Source organism: Xiphophorus couchianus, chromosome 1 (genome assembly GCF_001444195.1).
Source record: "Xiphophorus couchianus chromosome 1, X_couchianus-1.0, whole genome shotgun sequence".
Lineage (NCBI taxonomy): Eukaryota > Metazoa > Chordata > Actinopteri > Cyprinodontiformes > Poeciliidae > Xiphophorus > Xiphophorus couchianus.
In genome coordinates, this window is record NC_040228.1 from 13450540 (window position 1) to 13469713 (window position 19174).

General features: G+C 38.8%; 2 protein-coding genes across 2 annotated transcripts; one reads left to right on the forward strand and one right to left on the reverse strand.

Moving 5' to 3' along the window:
- The first annotated feature begins 224 nt into the window (after positions 1-224).
- On the forward strand, positions 225-7188 carry amigo1 (adhesion molecule with Ig-like domain 1). The gene is made up of 2 exons (XM_028019570.1): positions 225-390; positions 1841-7188. The coding sequence occupies exon 2, from the start codon at positions 1940-1942 to the stop codon at positions 3455-3457; it is 1518 nt and encodes a 505-aa protein (XP_027875371.1). The 5' UTR covers positions 225-390; positions 1841-1939; the 3' UTR covers positions 3458-7188.
- A 1615-nt stretch (positions 7189-8803) lies between these two features.
- On the reverse strand, positions 8804-15102 carry sypl2b (synaptophysin-like 2b). The gene is made up of 6 exons (XM_028021130.1): positions 14950-15102; positions 14711-14788; positions 14056-14174; positions 12204-12405; positions 10745-10933; positions 8804-9667 (listed from the first exon to the last, which is right to left on the reverse strand). The coding sequence occupies exons 1-6, from the start codon at positions 14965-14967 to the stop codon at positions 9548-9550; spliced, it is 726 nt and encodes a 241-aa protein (XP_027876931.1). The 5' UTR covers positions 14968-15102; the 3' UTR covers positions 8804-9547.
- Positions 15103-19174: the final 4072 nt, after the last annotated feature.

The following is a 19174-nucleotide window of genomic DNA, read 5'->3' on the forward strand; positions in this document are numbered from 1 at the left end:
ATAAATGTATTGAGCTCAATAAATGTAATTTATTTTGCACTTCAGTTAAATCCTAATTAAGTAATCAACCGGCGGATCTGGAAAAAGCTATGTAAAGCTGGTCACATTTGAAACAAAGAAATTAAAAGAAATACTGTCTAAAATGAACAATGATAAATAAGCATATTTGTATTGTTAACTAAATATTGTAGGGTTCACAATTTAGGTTTTTATAGCATTAAGTTTTTGTGTGTTTTCTAAATTCTACCTTTTTGTTTAAAGGACCTACCTTTCTGTTTTGAGGTGCCTTTGCAGAACAGGTGTGCCTGTCCCAAAACTGATGCGATCCTTCTAGTCCGAGGGAAACCCTGAATGTGGCTGCAGCACATAAAGAAGTGGTAGATGTTGCAGGTGTTAACTATTTATTTACACTTTTAATGATAACTATCTCATTAAACAACTGGCTCACTGTTTAGAAAAAAAATCAAGCAACTTGTTGTGAAATAAATATAAGAACATCCTGTTTTGCTAATAGCAGTTCACACCAAATCAAACAGCAAGTCTCAACCTTTTACAACTTGCAACTAGAACGCTCTCAGCTCGGCCGTGATGTCATTCCAACCTTTGACTTCCAGCGCTAATTGAATGCAGTTTCAACACGGATTCGGTTGAGTCAGGAAGGAGGGGCCAAGTTTGGCTGACAGCTATTGGCAAAATTTGCAAATATATGTCAAGATGGATTTCACAGCAGTTCCCGTGTGGATGAAAAGTGACTCTAGCTCAGGTACAAGCAGCAGAAAAAAATCTGTTAGTAATAAATTAGGAGTCTTCACTAAGTTAATCAAACTTCAGTGTCTTATTAAAGTGTTCACTCCTTTCGAACCTTTTCATACCGTGACTCTTTAAAAACACACACTTTAATGTGTGTTATTGGGATTTTCTGATATGCCTAGGCCGGTCTTATTGCGATAAACAATAATATTGTTGTTTGGAAACCTTTTTCAATTAATAATGGCATTGAGAAGACAATCTCAAAGCTCAATAAACTTTAAAATCTAATTAACATTTGAACACTGAAACTATAAGACATTTAAAATATTCAAAAAGAATAAAGAAAACAGCAGAAAACAAATAAAACAAATTATGAAGTTGGTGTAAACAAAATTATCTTTCAAAAAAATGGTTAGTTGAGATCAAAGCACCAGACTGAAGATTTTTATCATCCAGTTTATGGTAAAAGAGAAAAACGATAAATCATGCAAATAGAAATTATTGAGTTTCTTTTAATTTATCATGCAATTAATTGATTTATTGTTTATTGTTTACCAACAAAGAAGAATGAAAATAAAAAATAATTTCCAGAATAATTCACCAATCTAGGATCTAGGCATCTAGTTAGTAACTCAAATCCACCTGTTTGTAATGTAGTCACAGTGTATCTGCAACTGTTCTGCTTTAGCAGAACGTTGGTGAACAAACGGCGTCATGATGGCCGAGGAACATAGAAAGATCAGGGTTAAAGGTCAAACCAACCAAGTCATGGTTGCACACCTAATCTGATAAGTAGGGGGAAAAGAGCGTTAGTCAGAGAAGTAGTCTTGAAAGAAAAAGATTCCAATGAACAAAAATGACATTTTGAGGATTATGTCCTACGTGAGAGCTCAAGTGTTCTCGGGGCCTCCTGAAGATTTTGGGGTCTTGGTTCAGTTTACCTCTGGTTGACAGTTTTATCCTCCATTTAAAAGAGAAGTAAAATCCAGAAATTTTGTATTGTATTCATATGATTGGAGTATTTTTCAGAAACTGCGTATTTTCATGTTTTGTTTTAAAAATCTAATAATATATTTGTCTTATTTTTCAGCTTTTATTCACCAATGTGCTTGGGACTCCTACATCCTAGAGCGTTTTCCTGAAAATGGGATCATAATAAACCTCTCGAGGATTGAGAACAACTGCTAGCATGTTGCAATCTTCCTCCAGAGCAGGTGAAACTTTACCCCTCTGTAAGTTTCAGAATAAGCTGCAGAGATGGGGCCTGGTTCTCACCCTCTGCGCCGCCGTCCTCTGGCTTCCTGAGGCAGCGGGGTCGACACTGAACTGCCATACGACGTGCATCTGCGCCTCGAACATCGTCAGCTGCTCCAAGATGGACCTGAGTGCCGTTCCCACTGGTCTGCCACTCTATACCACTGTGCTGGATCTCAGCTACAACGCCATATCTCGGCTCAGATCTGAATGGACTACTGTCAAGCTTCCGAATCTCCATAACCTTTTGCTCAGCCACAACGATCTCTTTTTCCTTTCCTCTGAAGCTTTTATAAATGTGAAGCAACTGCGCTACTTGGACCTGTCCTCCAACAAACTGCATATGCTGGATGAGTTTGTTTTCGAGCCTTTGGTCTACTTGGAGGTCCTCTTGCTCTACAACAACCAAATTTCACAGATTGACAGGACAGCCTTTGCCACCATGATCAACCTTCAGAAGCTGTATCTCAGCCAGAACCAAATCTCCCGCTTCCCAGGGGAGCTGATCAAAGACAGGTATCGCCTGGAAAAGCTGAGCCTCCTGGACGTTTCGTCCAACAGGATCAAAAAGGTTCCCATAGATGACCTTAATATGCTGCCTGCCTGGATTAAAAATGGCCTCTACTTCCACAACAACCCTCTGCAATGTACCTGTAATCTCTACACACTCCTGGCCCACTGGTACATTCGTAAGCTGAACTCTGTTGTGGACTTCAGTGACGAGTTCACGTGCGTCCTGCCTAATTCGCAGAAAACCCAGATTTTCGATCTTAGTGGCGAAAGCATGAACTGCAGCACGTTCAAGGAGGCAGACGAAGAGGCTTTCCTGGAGCAAACGTTGATCCTCAGCTGTGACACCAAACACCGTGACATGATGAAGACCTGGGCGTTGCCCGGGACGTCAGGAGACAACCAGACTGCAAAGGTCCTGCCAAACGGGAATCTGCAGATAAGTCCGGTGAGGTACGATGACTCCGGGACCTACACGTGCTTTGCTGTGAGCGAAAGTTTTAATGAGACCATCTACATTGTGCTGAAGGTTCACAACTTCACCATGCATGGGGCTGGGGAGACTTTGAACACAGCTTACACTACCTTGGTGGGCTGCCTGGCCAGTGTGGTGCTGGTGCTCATGTACCTCTACTTGACACCGTGCCGCTGTTTCTGCTGTCCCAGCAAAGGGAAGAACCGGGGCGAGGACAGCATCCACTCCTCGATGCTCAGCGTCACTCCCACCCACGAGGACCCGGCGATGAAGGCCGAGCTGAACAGGCACGTTGCGTTCATCGACTCCAAAGACGTGCAGGGCCAGAATGGCAAGGTGAATCCCAACGGGGACGAGGACAATGACGACTTGGATGGAGAGGCTGGCTCTCTCATGAAGGGGAAGAGGAAGAAATCGGTAGCAGAGTCCATTAGCTCCGTCTTCTCAGACACTCCCATGGTGGTTTGAGACGACAGTGACGCTAATGGGCACATTAAGAGCCATGATTTATTGAATTTAAACTCCTACTGTGACCTTGAGCGGGAAAAGGCTAGAGGGATGGATAGCAAACTTATTATTGCATCTGAAAGGGAGCTCAAAGCGAATTGTCTTGTTGTCAAAGAGGACAATAAGCCAGACTTTTCCAGCGTTTCAACCTGTAGCAATTACTATTCATACTGTGAAAGGAAAGGATGCATATAGGATGTGGAACCTATTAGAGAAGAAATGTGGTTGTTAGCAGCACTCAGGAAGCGATGTACTACAACCGATTGAGAATTGTAAAAATTTGCAGATTTCAAAAACAACATTTTACATTTTGGTATAAATCAAAACCGTGGTTTCCTCATAATTGTATTTTTAATGAAAAATTTGGATAGGCTGCATCATATCAAACAAAGACAGAAACTGACGTGACCAGGCTCTGAGTAGAAGTGACATTCACCTCGAATTATATATATACGTAGTGACACGGCATGCCATAAAAACTATTACATTAAATTATATAAGATCCTAACGCTTGAGATATGTAATCAAGGTAAGAACATATGGATTTCTCAGAAATAGGTTTTTACCCTATTTTTTATCTGACCCTTAGCGGATACAGATTGATCCTGCTTTATATAAGTTATGAAGCCATATTTGGCAGCTATTTATCAATTACACATGATAAGTAAAAATTTCCTAATTGCACGGTTGACAATTTTTGCGTAACCATATGCTGAAATAATTGTGCATTCAGTTTCTCCCTTATTGTTTCTGCATATCTGCAGTGAAAACCAGACAATATTTTGACCGCCTCTCACAGGTAATCGTACGCAGTCGCCTGCAGAAGCACATAAGGTGCAGAAAGGTATTTTGTTCTGACAGATTATTAACATGTTGTCTCAATTCTGTAAACACATAGGTACTAAACTCCTTACAAGGACAGAGACGGCTCTGGTTGTCGTCCGCGGAGGTGCCAAATGCTGTTAAATTTTCTTCTTGGCAAAGTAACAGCATTGGTTGTGCTAATCCAGAGCTTAAAGCTCAGATGCTCAGATGCTTAGCTTATGCTGCATTATGTTATTTTATTCTTAAGAGAAGAGGTGCACATTACGGGAAAGCTGAAAGTCTATACTTTTTTATTGTTTGAGTAGGCAAGCCTGTGTTCAGATGTGATAAATGAGATGTAGTTTGAAAAATGAGGTTCGGTTCAATCAATAGTTCCCAGTGTCACACCTGAAATGTAGCCTTTTTTTCTCCCTTTCTTGCTAGAATCTGATGTTTGTTGTATCAGCAGTAAAGCATTGGGGTCTGAGTAACCTTAATGGTTTCCATCTTAAAAATAAGCTTATGAATAATGGAGATGCAGCATTTTATTCTAGCTTAGAATAAAATGCAGCAGACTGAGTTTCTTTCCTTCAAATTTGTCCTTATCTCCTGGAGACACAATAACTGCTTAAACCTCTTCAGAACCCATCTTCAAATATTCTTCAAATATCCCTTTAGATACCCTTAGAATATTATTTAAACATTGAACGCTTTGGTTCATCCAGAAGGAGCAGTTTCATTAATCTGTCCTGGGTTTATGTTGCAGCACAATAAGGCCAGCTGGGCGTAAATGCTATTTTTATCTTTTGATTGGAAGAAGTTTGAGTCTGCCTTCCATGTCTTTCTCTCTTTGAACCAGTGGGGATCGATCATGTTATCGTCACCGTGACACAAAACGAGGCATTTTCTTTGCCTTCATCTGTACTGACAGCCTCAGTTCAGCCCAGATGTGTTTGCTTTGTTTGCGTCTTTCCCGGTCATTATAAAGCTGCCCTTTCTTAGGCTGGAAAGCAATCACTCAGCAATGAATGCGATGCCCTTTAAGAAGTCTGCAATTTGCCTGAAGCTTTCATCAAGTGTTTTCACTCCCAACTGAGTCATGTGGTTGCAAAGTGCAGCACAATACCAAATTTCCTTTATGCCTCTGACTTGTTATTCAAAACAAAAAATTCTAAAACAATGATGAATACATAAAATCGCATCTTCGAAACTTTAAAAAAAATCAATTTACACATTTCTGGTGCAATGTTTTCTTACGCAAAATTCTTGGAATATTTACAGTTGCCGAATGCACAGCAGCATCTCCTGAGTGGGTGAGAAAAGGAAGTCACACTTGTCAGAGAGGTGGTGTGTGCGAATCATATCACTCTGTCACATGCTGAAACACCAGGTGGAGAAACAGACAGCAGCAGAAAATACCAAGCCACACTTAAAAAAGCTGCATATATAACCCTCACAGACAGGCAGCGTTTGTCCTAGAGAGAGAACCATTTTAAGGGTTTTTCTTGTTTTTTGTCCTTTTGCAGCTGAAATGTGTGCTTTTTATCCATCATAATGGTGTCACTTAAGACAGCTCTAGAAGCTGAGATCACAAACTTATATCATGGCTTTTGAGTAGCTCGGCACATTAATCAACCATTATCAAGAAGGAGATACATTTCCACTAGATCCACTCTGATGTTCGACCTCCACAGTTCGTATCATGGTTCTCCATTGCGTTTTGTTAAGTGCTTTTTGCAAAGGTCCTGACATAAAGGGAAAATCTCGGCTATTTTTCTCCAAAGCAAATCTGCCTTTGTGTATATCTATTTAAACAATATAAATATCTATCTATATATATATATATATATATACATGTATGTATTAAGACTCGCATTCTGTGTTTAGTATTGATTAGCTGTGTACTGTTCTGATGTACTGACTGTATTCTTGTATATTCCAATACTGTTCATTTTACATTTTGTCTGCCTTTGTGCTAATGTTATCTGTTCCAACATCCAAGTCTTATTATAAATGTTTATTTTTAAGCAGGGTAGGAATTAGTTATTTTTTATTGAAATGGCTGGGCAAACAGAAAATGCCTGAACATGGTATCAAAACCTGCATGTAGAGAGTGCCACGTTTCTTTCTTTCTTTTTAAAAAAAAAAATAACTTAAGAGATATAAATCCTAATCGGCAGTGACTAGACTGTATGTAGCCTCTAGTTATATTCAATCAGTATTGGATTTTTTTTGTTCCTAAAGCCATAAGAAATTAAAAACACAGTGCTTTACTAGATTGTTATGCCATACGATGTAGGGAGATGCTGGCAGGTGAGTGAGGGAAGTGGGAAACAGAGGGGTCCACTGAATTTCTGAAAAACAAGTGGGTATGAGAAGCTCACTAAATAGTAGATAAATAGATTTCCTCAGGACTGTGTAACGTCTCTAACTTGCTCACATTTACAGCATCTTTTAAGCAAAACCCTCAAACCTACTATTTCCGCACCTTGCAGGCTCTTTGCTCTTAAGATCAGATAAATCCAGCCAGGTTAAAAAGGGAAGAGAACGCGTTCTTACTACCCCGCTGCACATAATCATCTTTCATCCATAGCTATAAAGTAGCAATCAGCCATGAGTAGGTGAGGCAGAAAGCTTGTTGCTTTTACCCGAGGCCATAGCATAAGAAGGGAGCTTTAAGCAGCACTGAAAGCACTGTGTTTATTGACCACAACTTTAAAAATGATAAGGTTGGTCACTGCCATAAAAACTCAGAGGCCTCGTAGCTGAAGGATAATGGCTTTGCATGGTATGCTTAAAAGCTTCTCTGGCTGCAGGATAGCTGCAAACTATAGGCATTAAAGAAGAGTAATACACAATAATTTGACATAATAAAAGATACAGTTTTACATCTTGTGTCGTTTTCATTTGTCTATAAATCATAAGGCAATTAAACTGTGATGCTAACTTTATTGCAAAGTTCTGATCTGCTTTGCCTAATACATAGTGGGTTAGATCTGTGGATTAGGTGGTGCTCCACTCATAGCACCATATATAACCCTTCTATTGAAATCTAACTGTTGTTCATACATTTAATATACAGTCAATCAGCTTTAGTAGATTGACTAGATTGAGTAAATGCTTTTTCATAGAGCATAGCTCAGTCAAGATGCTCTAAACCGGCGTTTCCCAATTTCGGTCCTCAGGCCTCCCTGCCCTGCATGTTTTAGGTGTTTCCCTTCTGCTGCACACCTGGATTGAATATATGGGTGATCAACAGGTTTCTCCAGCACTTGATGGTCATGCAATCATTTGAATCAGCTGCTCTGGAATAGAGGCACATCTAAAACATGCAGAGCAGGGAGGCCTGAGGACCGGAATTGGGAAACGCTGCTCTAAACCATTGATCAGTGTTTTACTGCCCTCTGGTGGTAAAACATGCATCGTACAACCATTAACGTTAACCTGCAACGATTTATAAATGATTCTTTATAATCTAATACATTAGTATAAATAAAGTAAAGAGAAGGAGATCAAACACACTGATTGTAGTGGTGACAGCAAAATCTCTAAGCTTCTCAATTGTTAAGGTCAAAATTTGAATAAGGTCATTTTACCATAAATCAGCCAAGAGGTGCTCTGAATTCACTCCAAACACATTGGTGCCAGGGGTTTCATCATACTGCACTGGCAGACATCATATAATTGGAGAAAATTCACTGTGACAATCATGACAAGAATTAGAATATAAAACAGTGGTGGATGTTTTTTTTTCTTTTTCTTTCAGCAGAATAATCATCCTAAACAGATCTGAAGACTATAAACTGGTTCTAGAGAAATAAAAGTTAAGCTGCATGGTAGTGGCCCAGTCAATCACAAAGCATGAATCTAACTGAATACTTGGGGAAAGAAGTAAATATCGTGTCATCATGGACGGACATTGTGTTGAAGGCGGAGTGTCAGAAAGAGTAGGAGCTTTAGAGACCAATTTCAAGGCATAAATTATAAATTTCTTTTATGTTTGACATATACAGCATTTTCATAACAATAGAAGGCAGTATAGTTACTTTATTGGGCTATAAAATGGCCCTGTATACCTGGAAAAAACATAATACCTCCTCTTCACGTAACAGAAAACCTGCCTTGTCCGCGCATTTACAATAATTTATTTTTGTGACAGAACCTAAGGTTGTTTGGCATCATTTGACTTATTCTGAGGTTCGTTACTGACATCTAAATTTAAATACTGAAAGCACTAGTAAGTCCTTAAGCAATCACACTAAACGTTTTAAGCAGATAAAGCAAAGAAAAATGTTCCAAATAAGCATAATTCAACTAAACTGTGAGGAAACAACTACGGCAGACATGGGGATGAAACGCGCATATTGTTTTTTATAAATTTTCAAAACGGACAACCATTTTCTTGGCAAATTAATTTTTCTTATTGCAAAGAGCAGGTAGAGAGGCAAAACAGATACAGACCGAGAGACATGAAGTGAAGTAAGAATAACTTAAACACATCTCAACTGTTGAAGCAATTAATTGTATTAAACAATAGTACAACCAAACACAAACACTGTAAATACACTTTCTTGGACATTTTCCAAAAAGACAAGGCGAAAGTATATCTAATGTAACGAGAAATTTTTCTTCATTTGAAATTGTAACAGTAAAATGCTCTTAACGGATTCAACGGAAACACTGCATTCAGCACGATATTCAGATGTTAGTCTAAACTAGAAATATTACCATTACTGTAACAGCAATTATTATGACTGCGAAAACAAGAAAAAATAACTATTTGGCCTTTACATAATAATCTCACAGTGGCATTTATATAATTTAAACGTGGGCTTCATTTTAACTAAACACATTCAAGTACTTGAACTGAAACTGGAAGTCTGATTAATATTCTTATCAGCCCTGAGTTTTGTACAATATTTAATTGCAGAAAATTTGCATGGAACAAAGATACTGTACAGTATCCTATGAAAAAGGTGTGCAGCTGTTAAAGCAGGTTTTGCATTTGTACCTGTGTCATCTACAAACTCAAAACTCAAACGTCTGTATGCTTTAGTATTACATGGGTCAGTCTGTATTAACACTTGGCTAAACAATAAATTTTAGTACCCTTTGAGATGAAATGACAAAAATTAAAAAATAAATGTCTGATTAAGCAAAAAAACAACAACATAAAATTAGAATCTTTTCTGCAAAAAGTGCAGTCAGCTGCACATAGACTGTTTTTCAAATGAGGGAGCCATGCAGTTACGATGGCGTCGCTCCAGCTTCAACGTTGGCAGGCTGGTTTGTCTTGTGGAAAGGGGTTTCTTTGTATATAAACCAACAATTTCCTCCCCACAGGATGAGGTTAAGGAATCCAAATATCTGCAGAGGAGTTAGGACAGAAATTGAAAATTAGCCGAAAAGGATGCATGGTTTTACTTTCCCCTCCCCCCCTTTTATAAATAATTTGTAATTACTCCAGAGAGGTAATACTTTGCAGAACTACCTTTTCTTTTCATTACAGCTATAAGTCTTTGAGAGAATTAATGTTTCTAACATCGTTGACAGTTTGGTCCATCCATCTTTGCAAAGCAGCTCAAGTTTAATCAGATTCATCTACATTTCCATTGTGGCTCTGGCTTCATGTTGTCCTGCTGAAAAGTGAACCTCCACTAAAGTCTCTAAAGATTTTTTTTTCCAAGATTGCCTCGTATGTTGAACTAACCGTCTTCCCATTAACTCTGAGCAACGTCTTAGAACCTGCATAAGAAAAAGAATGAGGGTGTGATGCTGCCACCACCATGATTGACCGTGAATTGCCAGCAATCTGTTTAGCTCTGACCTAAACCGATGGGAACATGTTCATCCACATGCTTGCCTTTTGTTTTACATGACATGTGGGAAGCTGCAAGCAGAACTTCTGACTTTTTTCAGGAACATCTTTTCCAGCCTCCCATTAATGTGACAGATTGGTTGAGTGCATAACTTATATTGCTCCTGTCAACAGATTCTTCTCTGCAGTTCCTACTTGTTTTGGTTACCCTGAATCTCTTGACTGCTTTTCTGACAAATGCTTACTTTCCCTGGTGTGTCAGTGAAGGATGGTAGTTTTGTGAAGCCGTTTCATTTTTCAGAAAGAAAATCCTGATCCTCTGTGACACTCAGACCTGGAGATATTGCTGTGCAAGCTAATCCTGATGATTTCTGAAGGAAACTGGTTGCACTGAATTTTAAAGAGTCTTAAAAAAAAAAGCCAGAAAATGCACACAACACTTTTCCGACCTTTTTAAAATTTTGATTGAAAACCATGTTCTTTTGTTTTTAATTCCACTTGACAAGTGTGCCCAACAAAACTCACAGAAAAGACACAGTCGTTTGTGCAAAACATGGAACAGTCCTGTCTAGATACAAACCTGATTTTTTTTGTGCAAAGAAATGCCAAGTTGTGTTATAACTCACCACAGAAGAATTTAATTTGCCCATAGAGGGCAAAGCTCCTGGGGTGCAAGTGTTGTTTTGCTTGCAAACTTCAAGAACACGGGAAATAGTTTCAAAACTAGTGGCTGATTTGACATCAGTCAAGCCTCTAGCCCAGGCGGAGGATGATACGAGCCACAGGAAAGCCAAGGATGCAGTCACCAGCAGATCCTAGAGAAACAGCAAACAAGGAAGTATAAAAACAGGTTTAATCTTGTGTTTAGTTTCAGGGCCATACATAAACAAGCAGGTTTAATAAGACAGAATGGTTTTTTCCCCCCCTGATTTGATTGAACCAATCATAACACTACAGAACATATCTGAGTAGCTGTTTATCACTCATCGGATGTGTTTTATGCAGTTCAAAAGAAAATAAGAGGAAGGCAGCTGAACACGGGGGGGAAAAAGCCCCTGGATTCACACATGTCCCAATTTTTACAGCATGACTGAATCTAAAAATGTCATTATTGCAAGTCTTTTTTTGTATTAAACTCTGTAGATTTGACAACACCAACTGTTTTAAATCATCTGCACTAAGTTGTCTACAAAGATAAAGAAAAACACACATGTATCTACACATGTTTGGGAAAGTGGATGTTCTCATCATAAATTAGGAAATGTAAAGCAAAAGGTAACTCCATTTTTATGGAAAATAAGCAAAATTGAAGTAAAGCAAAATAATAAATATAATTTTTTTCCCCTTTTTGTGAAAAATTGAAGTAATTCATTTTGTTTTCTAGTCACATTTTAAAATAACAAAAAACAGCATTTTTAAAAAATATTCCTAGGCATGAATAGATATATGCTTTCATTGCTTTAAAACATGGAAATGCAAATTTAAATATTTGCTCATATGTTTTTCAAACAAAAAAAAATTGAATTAAATCTTGTTTTTACTCACTTCTATATCCGTTTCTTTTCTCCCATTCAGACTCCAAAATCTAGTTGAGAGTGTGTTGGGTTTTTTTAAGTTGTGTTTTTTTTTATGGCTATATACATTTACAAAATTTCCTAGAAGTAAACCAAAATGGAAACAAGCAAATCTTTAAATCCTGAACAATAGTCCAGAGAAGCTTCTCTAAGCCAATGTTTTCAGTAAGCAACAGATTTCTTCTGCTGTGGCCGAGATTCCTCACAGTCACCTGCCTCACTAGCTTATGACAACACAGCAACATTGCTCCTCCAGTGTTGCCCGTGGTGCTTCCTCACAGAAACGTTTGCACAACACCAATGTCCTTCATTTGTTTGACAACCACACCCTTCACAGTCCTTCACTCACACGGCTCTGCTACACTTTCTCCGAACTCAAGTAAGATTCAGGACGAGGGTGTAGATACAATTATTCCACGACATTTCTTGCTTGAGGTTTCTTTTGATCCACATTTATCAAGTCTGTTTAAACAAAGCAAGAAAAGAATGCAAGAAATCCATGCAAACGTACCATGATGGGACCCCGAGTGGATTGTCTGTACAAGTGCTGATAGCCCAGATACAGGATTAACGAGGCGGTGCTGTAGAGAAAAGCCAAAACCCCGATACAGACGTAGAATTGTGCAGAGGACGAGTGATCTCCGGTCAGGAAGTAGTTGTGTGTCGTTCCGTTGGGTTCACAGTCAGGAACCTCATAGGGATGGTCCATCAACCTTTGCACACAAATGAGCTTTTTTTTTTCTCTAAGAAACCACAGTTTTAAAATAACTTTGCATTGTGAAACGGCTAATATCTTCAGTAATTCTGTTGCAGTGGTTTAAAATCCTTTCAAAACAGACGCAAGAGTAAGCGCTGGAACGAATCGCTCAGTCTCTGCAGAACGGAGTCCTACCCTTTCCCCACACACTGCTAAGCAAACAGATGTTGGAAAATATTTCCAGTCACAAAAACAACATAATGATGTGGAAATAACGTCCTGTCACGTCTTTTGATTTGGCCTGATTCTGAGCCGTGGAACACCTTCTTATTTTATTTTATTTTTTTTATTATAAAAAGTTTGACTCACTGCCTGAAAAATATCCATGTGTCTGCTACAGAGTCAGGTGTGTAAAGATTTTCTCATAATATCTTCTAATGCTACAGCAAAATAAAGGCAGATATGTAATAGTGTTGAAGAGTTGAGGTGAGGTTCAGCGAGTTTACAGTCACATCCTTCACCCTATTGGACAAATTTTCAAACCCATGGGATTACAAACATTATGTTAATGGATATCAAATATCGACACTTTCACAACCAATCACTGTTCATTTTGTTACTTGATCAGGGGGATAAATTCAGCCAGCAGCCCCCAAGAGTAGTACCACTAAAATGGTCAAAAACAGTGAAGAGCTTAACAGCTGTGTATTAGGAATAGTCTAGTCTCAGTCTAGAGGTTTATTTTCCACTAAAACAGTGTCGTGTCTATTTGTTTGAGTTGTTTTAAAGAGGCAGTACTATGTGTTTCCCAGCCATATAGTATCATTTTATAGCACAATCGAGTAACTATGTGACCTTCAGTTGTTATAAAAATTCTGTATATGTCAAACAAGACAGAGAAATTTTACTTCATAATTTAACACCTTGAAATTGGGCCTGTGTCTTTTTGAGAAAGTCCTGCTCCAACTTTCAGAAAATCATCACTCCTCTTTTAACCCTTTAAAGTTTTGAGTGGCATTTCACTGAGAAGTAGCTCATACAAAGAGCTCGGCAGGCACGCAGATCCACCAGGTGTTTGCTAAATGCTGCTGGCTAGTCTGCAGGAGCTGACTGTGCGAGTCGCAGCAGAGGGTTGCGCTTTGAGGCAGAAATATGGAAACTGCAGCTCCGAGGAGGAGCCCACCCAGCCGTTTTGCACAGCTGAATGGTTGCCACGGGAGATTAAAAGGATTTCTGCATGAAATAATAAAAGCGGGTGTGTTTCTTATGAGGAATTAACATCAGAACATGATGTAAAGCTAAAAAACTTTGATTTTACAAACAATCCCCCTTTAAATCACTAAAAACAGCTAAAGTAGAGTAAATGTGAGTAGCTCTTAGACTACCACAGTTCTAAGGATTTGTTCCTTTTTCTACAAACTCTTGGCAATACGAGATCTGAGAGGTAAAGAACAGTTCATGGTTTTTAAAAAATTACAGACTGTGCCTTTAATGCAACAGGTTTGTTCGTTGTTTCCTGTTCTATAAAAAACTCTTGTTACATCTGTATCTTTTTTTGCTTAAGATTTTAGTCTAAATGCTTTTTTTTTTTTTATCTTGAGGTAATCCTAGCAGGGGAAACTCAAAACAATCCCTGATTGGGTGACCTGGGATTACTTGGACGTACCTGAACGGGTAGTTGAATAACGCAGTTACTTCCTCAGTTTTGCCTCCTTTGCACTGGATGTTGAAGCTGGTGGATCCGCTGTAACCTCCAGTCGTAGCGAAGGCGAATATGGAAAAAACCTGTAACCACAGAGGGGAAAACAGAGGGGACACACAGTTGAAGGAAAGAAATGAGGAAGAGGGTGATGAAATGAAAAGTGCTGATCTAACGCTCGTATACATGAGTGCATGCTTCCTCGTATTTGACATGAAAAATGTTGACAGGAAGTCTCGATAACATGATTTTCAATGTAGGGCTCACTCTTTTAAAATAAAATAAAATAAAAGGGTAAAAATTGTGAGGCAATGGATAGATGAAAGCTGAAAATGTTTATATTAGATGCTGCAATTATTTCTCCGCATGTTTCGCAACAACTGCCCACTTCCACCCGGAGCTGCAGAGGTTTGGGCATGATTCAGTCTGACATAAACCACGAAAGTGCAACGCATTCCACATTGAAGCTCAAATAATAACTCCTCTGGGCGTGGGGAGGATCACAAGACCAACTGCCTAATCAATTTGTGAGGTATTTCTGGCAAGCAGAGATGAGCTACCCGCGTAAATACACACCCAGAACCACACGGGCCATATGGAGCAGAAATCCTGTAAAACTCACCCATTCTAGCACACGGATGAACGCCAGAGGCTCCTTCAGGGGTCCAAAGTCGAGAGTGAATCCCGATGAGAGCACTTTCTAATAAACATAAATACAGAATATGTTAGAAAATATGAAGTAATCTGCTACCGAGGTGGGCTTATCGAGAAAAAAAAAAAAAACCAGAGAAGGAGATCTGCTGGTTGAAAAACAAAACTTTTATCCTGGTTTCCTCTGAGTGTTGTGGCCCCTGATGTTACCTGAGCTACGGATTCCATGTTCGCTCCGAGGGAAGAACAGACTAATAAAACTTATCCGCTTCTTTTCGGCCTTGCAGCTCCGTGCAGGCTCCTTGTGTCGAGTCAAACTTTTCAGCGAATCGCAGTGGCTGACACGTGACCATAGACGTTAAGGCGTTAAGAAGAGGGGACGGCAGGGGGCGCTGCTGGGAAAGCGAAGAAATAAGGGGATTTTTTTTTTTTTTACACGTCATGTGGACTTGATTTTTAATCCTTATCCAAAACATACAGACTAGGGTTTTATTAGTTTTATTGAGAAGAATTTCTGAATTAAATCGGATTTAGCAAAAAAAATTTCTTCCTCTCTAATGCAAAATCAGATTACAGATGAATGGTTACATTTGTGGAAGTGGCTTCAACAGATTCCTGGAGAAACATGCAAGTTCTCAGTCCAGAAGATACAGGAAAGTACTCTCTAGCGCTCTGTGATGAACAGCCACTTCGCAGAGGGAAAACGTTTTTTACACAACTGGTCAAAAGTTTTGAGACGCCTCAATTTGTCAAAGTCCCAGTGCACAAAGAAGTGAAAGCGACTGAGGCTAAAAATGAATCAGAGAATCAGTTCATAGGTCAACATTTATTCTAAACTTTAGTCTCATCAAAGTTGCCACCTTTTGCAGATATAACGGCTGAACAAACTTGTAGATGTTTTTTCTATGTGAGAAATCAAAGACTCTTCCGAGAGTTCTTCCTGTTTCTATTGCAGAAATGTCCATGAGTATGTGGCACTTGAAGGTTGAAGGTTGCTTCGCTTTCATTCAGCTCTATCCAAACTCCCAACACCCAGCTTGAAGAGAGTAAGTCTGGAGACTGATCTGGATACTCCATGTTTTCAAGCTTACTATTTTTTTTATGAGCTAGTTCTGGCATAGTTTGGACTAATGCTTTGGGTCATCATCTTGCTGTACGATGAACCTCTGACAAACCAGGAACCATTCTTTCCCCTACTTAACAGCGTAGAAAGATCCTGCTTGAGGAACCGAATATTTCAAATTTTCATTCATCACACCGTCTTCCAGTTTTCAGAACTCCATCAGCAGTGTTTCATGGCCCAGTCAAGCCTGTTTATCTCATTCTCACTTTGTAGCAATGGCTTTTTAAAAAAAAAACAAACTCATCCTGTCAAGCCTGAACCTGGAAATCTTCCTCTCACAGTTGAAAATTAGATTTGTTTACTATGACCACAATTAATCACCTAATCTGTTAACTCTCAGAAACTGGTCTCCTAATTCAGTTGTGGCTTTGGGTCAATCAGATCTCTTCCTGTCAGAGTTTTTCCTAGGGGACTTTTGATGGCTAGCCCCTTACCTGACACCCCCAAAACGCCTACATGTTAGGGCTCCATGAGGACATCGGTGTTGTCATCATGACAGATAAGGGATTAAGGAACTCACTTTACTCACTTTCCTTTCTTTGCCTCTTATTTGTAAGAAATGTCTACGTTTTTAAGTGTCACGATGGCCTCCCTCTCTCTTTCATTGTTACTTGACTTTTTTTTCCCCACATCTGGAAAGACAAACAAAACTTTTTACTGCAGTAAAGTATTCAAAACTCTGCAGGATCTAAGATTCTCACCACAAGTCAGATTTGACTTTCTGCATCTGGCCGTCCTGTCCCACTTACGTGGGGGGGAAAAAAAACCCGCCGCTTGGTTAGACTGGTAATCAAAGCGCCATGAATGAGGTCCAGAGTTTCTTTGTGGGGATGGGAGAAACATAACAAAAGAATAACTGTCTCTCTCCACAGCACTCTGAAGCCATTCCTCTCGGCTAGGCACATGACATCCTGTTGTAAATGTGCCAAAAAGCACCTGAATGACTCACCGACCTCAATGCATCCACTGATGAGAAGTTGTGTTTAGCCTGTAGCCAGAAAAAAAGAAAATATCTGCACAAATGCATGAAACAGTCCTGACCGAAATGTGGTCTCTGCATCGTCTGTTGCTAATTTCACCTCAGACTGAGATCCTCTTATCAATGTGCATACTTATATTTAATAGAAACTACTAAACTTAGCATACAGTATCTTTTTCATCTTTACTAATATGATCTGGTTTAAAATTACTGTAAGTGGGGCTAATATTCCCAGAGAAAGAATTTCTTCAATAAACCCACAAGTGACGGATTGCTGCAGATTCATTTTGACATGAACACGCTTTTCCACTCAGCTCCATAAGACTAGCAGCAGCAGCAAATAGAAAACATTTGGTAGAACTGTGGGTCTGATGACCTTATCATACAAACTACCTCTCAGTAAAGCACTTCTAAGAACAGTTGTTCTCAGTTGTGATGACTGAGAGTCAGAAAGGGCAGGAGCTTCTTAAAGACAAAGAGGCCAATTCCAACATGTCACATTACAAAGTCAAATTTCTTTTAAGCATTTTTATAACAACCAAAGGTAATATAGTTACCCGATTGTTCTATAAAATGGCTCTATGTGCCTGGAAAATACATAATGCTGCCCCTTTAAGTGGATAATATACATCCATTTCATCAAGCACACATTTCTCTATTAAAAAGATAAAAACGATGTAATATTCTAATCTTAAATGTTGTGTTTTCATTTGCTGAAAAACATACAACATTGAAAACGTCAGTCCCAGTGTACTTAATCTACCTAATGTGTCTCACTCAGTAATTAAGTTTTCAGAAAAAAAAAAAAGGAAAAACTTTTTAATATTATAGTTCACTGGTATGAACCTGCATACCTGCCCTGGTCGCTGAGGCCATTTCTAGAAATTTTATGAGCAGTAACTGGAAAACAAATAGGTTGGGTGTGATGGGGAGTTTGTTGTTCCACAAAATCTCACTTGGAAAAAAAAATACTACTACTGGTTTTACTGGTTTTGTTGCTTTGATAGAGGCTAGAATATATGTAATGTCAGACATTTATACATGCTCAGAACTGGGCTGAGGCATGAGCGAACTGAGCCACTGCTGGCACCCAGACCATCAAGAGACCCAACCCTCCTGTTTGACTATTGGAAACGATGGTTTCGGGAGGCTTATTCAAAAGATTTTAAATTGTTTAAAAATATATATTTTAAAATGCATAAAGAAAAGATCTTCATAGCCAATAAGTTGCAATTATCCTTAATTGATTTAGACCTAACCAGTTAAACTTGGAAAAATGTTCAAGTTGTATTAAAACACTGCTAGTGTTGACTGTAGGGTGATGAGTTTAACCCCATTGGCTCCCAAATCAGAGTCTTCTTCAGGCCTCATTCACCACTGGGCCAGGCCCTGTGCACATAGTTAAACTAAAAAAAACATTTCTTTACTATTTAAAAATATGCAGACACAGACTCAGATTGTCTAAAAAACTACACATAGATAGTTAATTAAGTAAAAGGAGATCATTTACATTACAGCCAAACAAACTTAACTTACTGAATGGACATAACCACAACAATAACCACATGTCTCCTTCAAGGAATAAGGGTTCTTAGGGTGCCTTTCTTGTAGTTTCTGCCTCTGGGGACAGGCTATATTTCACTCTCTGTGCAGGAATGCAGCCATAAAAACAAGCTGTGTGGTTTTGAGAGCAAATTCAGGACTTCAGTAGCACACAACTAAGATAATAAAGAATATAGTTAATGATTTAAAGTAAATATTAAAAATAGCCCCTTAAAGTGTTCTTAAATGACTAAAACTTGATTGACACAGTTTATTTTGGGCCACGATAAGATGCAGCATGTCTTCTGTTGTTTTATTGTTGCTAGTTCACAGACTTGCTAAACAGGTTGAGCCGCTCCGTGAGCAAAAAGTGGGGAAGTGCAAACACTTGCTGCTCTGCTCCTCCCATCTCTCATTCCTTGTCAGAACTGTGTGTGTGAAAGCATTGATCGTGGTGTGGAGCAGAAAGGTTGGAAAACCAGAGCATGAACGTGTGAACCTATTGTGTATTACTACAAAAAATAGATTATATTCTATTTTTGTCATTTGCAGCACGTGACAAGTCATCCTAGTTAGAGGAACAAATTTACTATGATTCAGAAAACATTTTTTGTAGTTCTCTTAATCTGGAACTATTCATAATATAATATAATGTGAGCATGCCTGACAAATAAACACACAGGAATGTGAGATACTTTTTGCATAAATGTATGAACTCTTACATATTATTATGTTTTGCTGTTAAGTGAAGTTAAGTTAAGTTTTAAACAATCTGAAAATTGAAGTAGTTT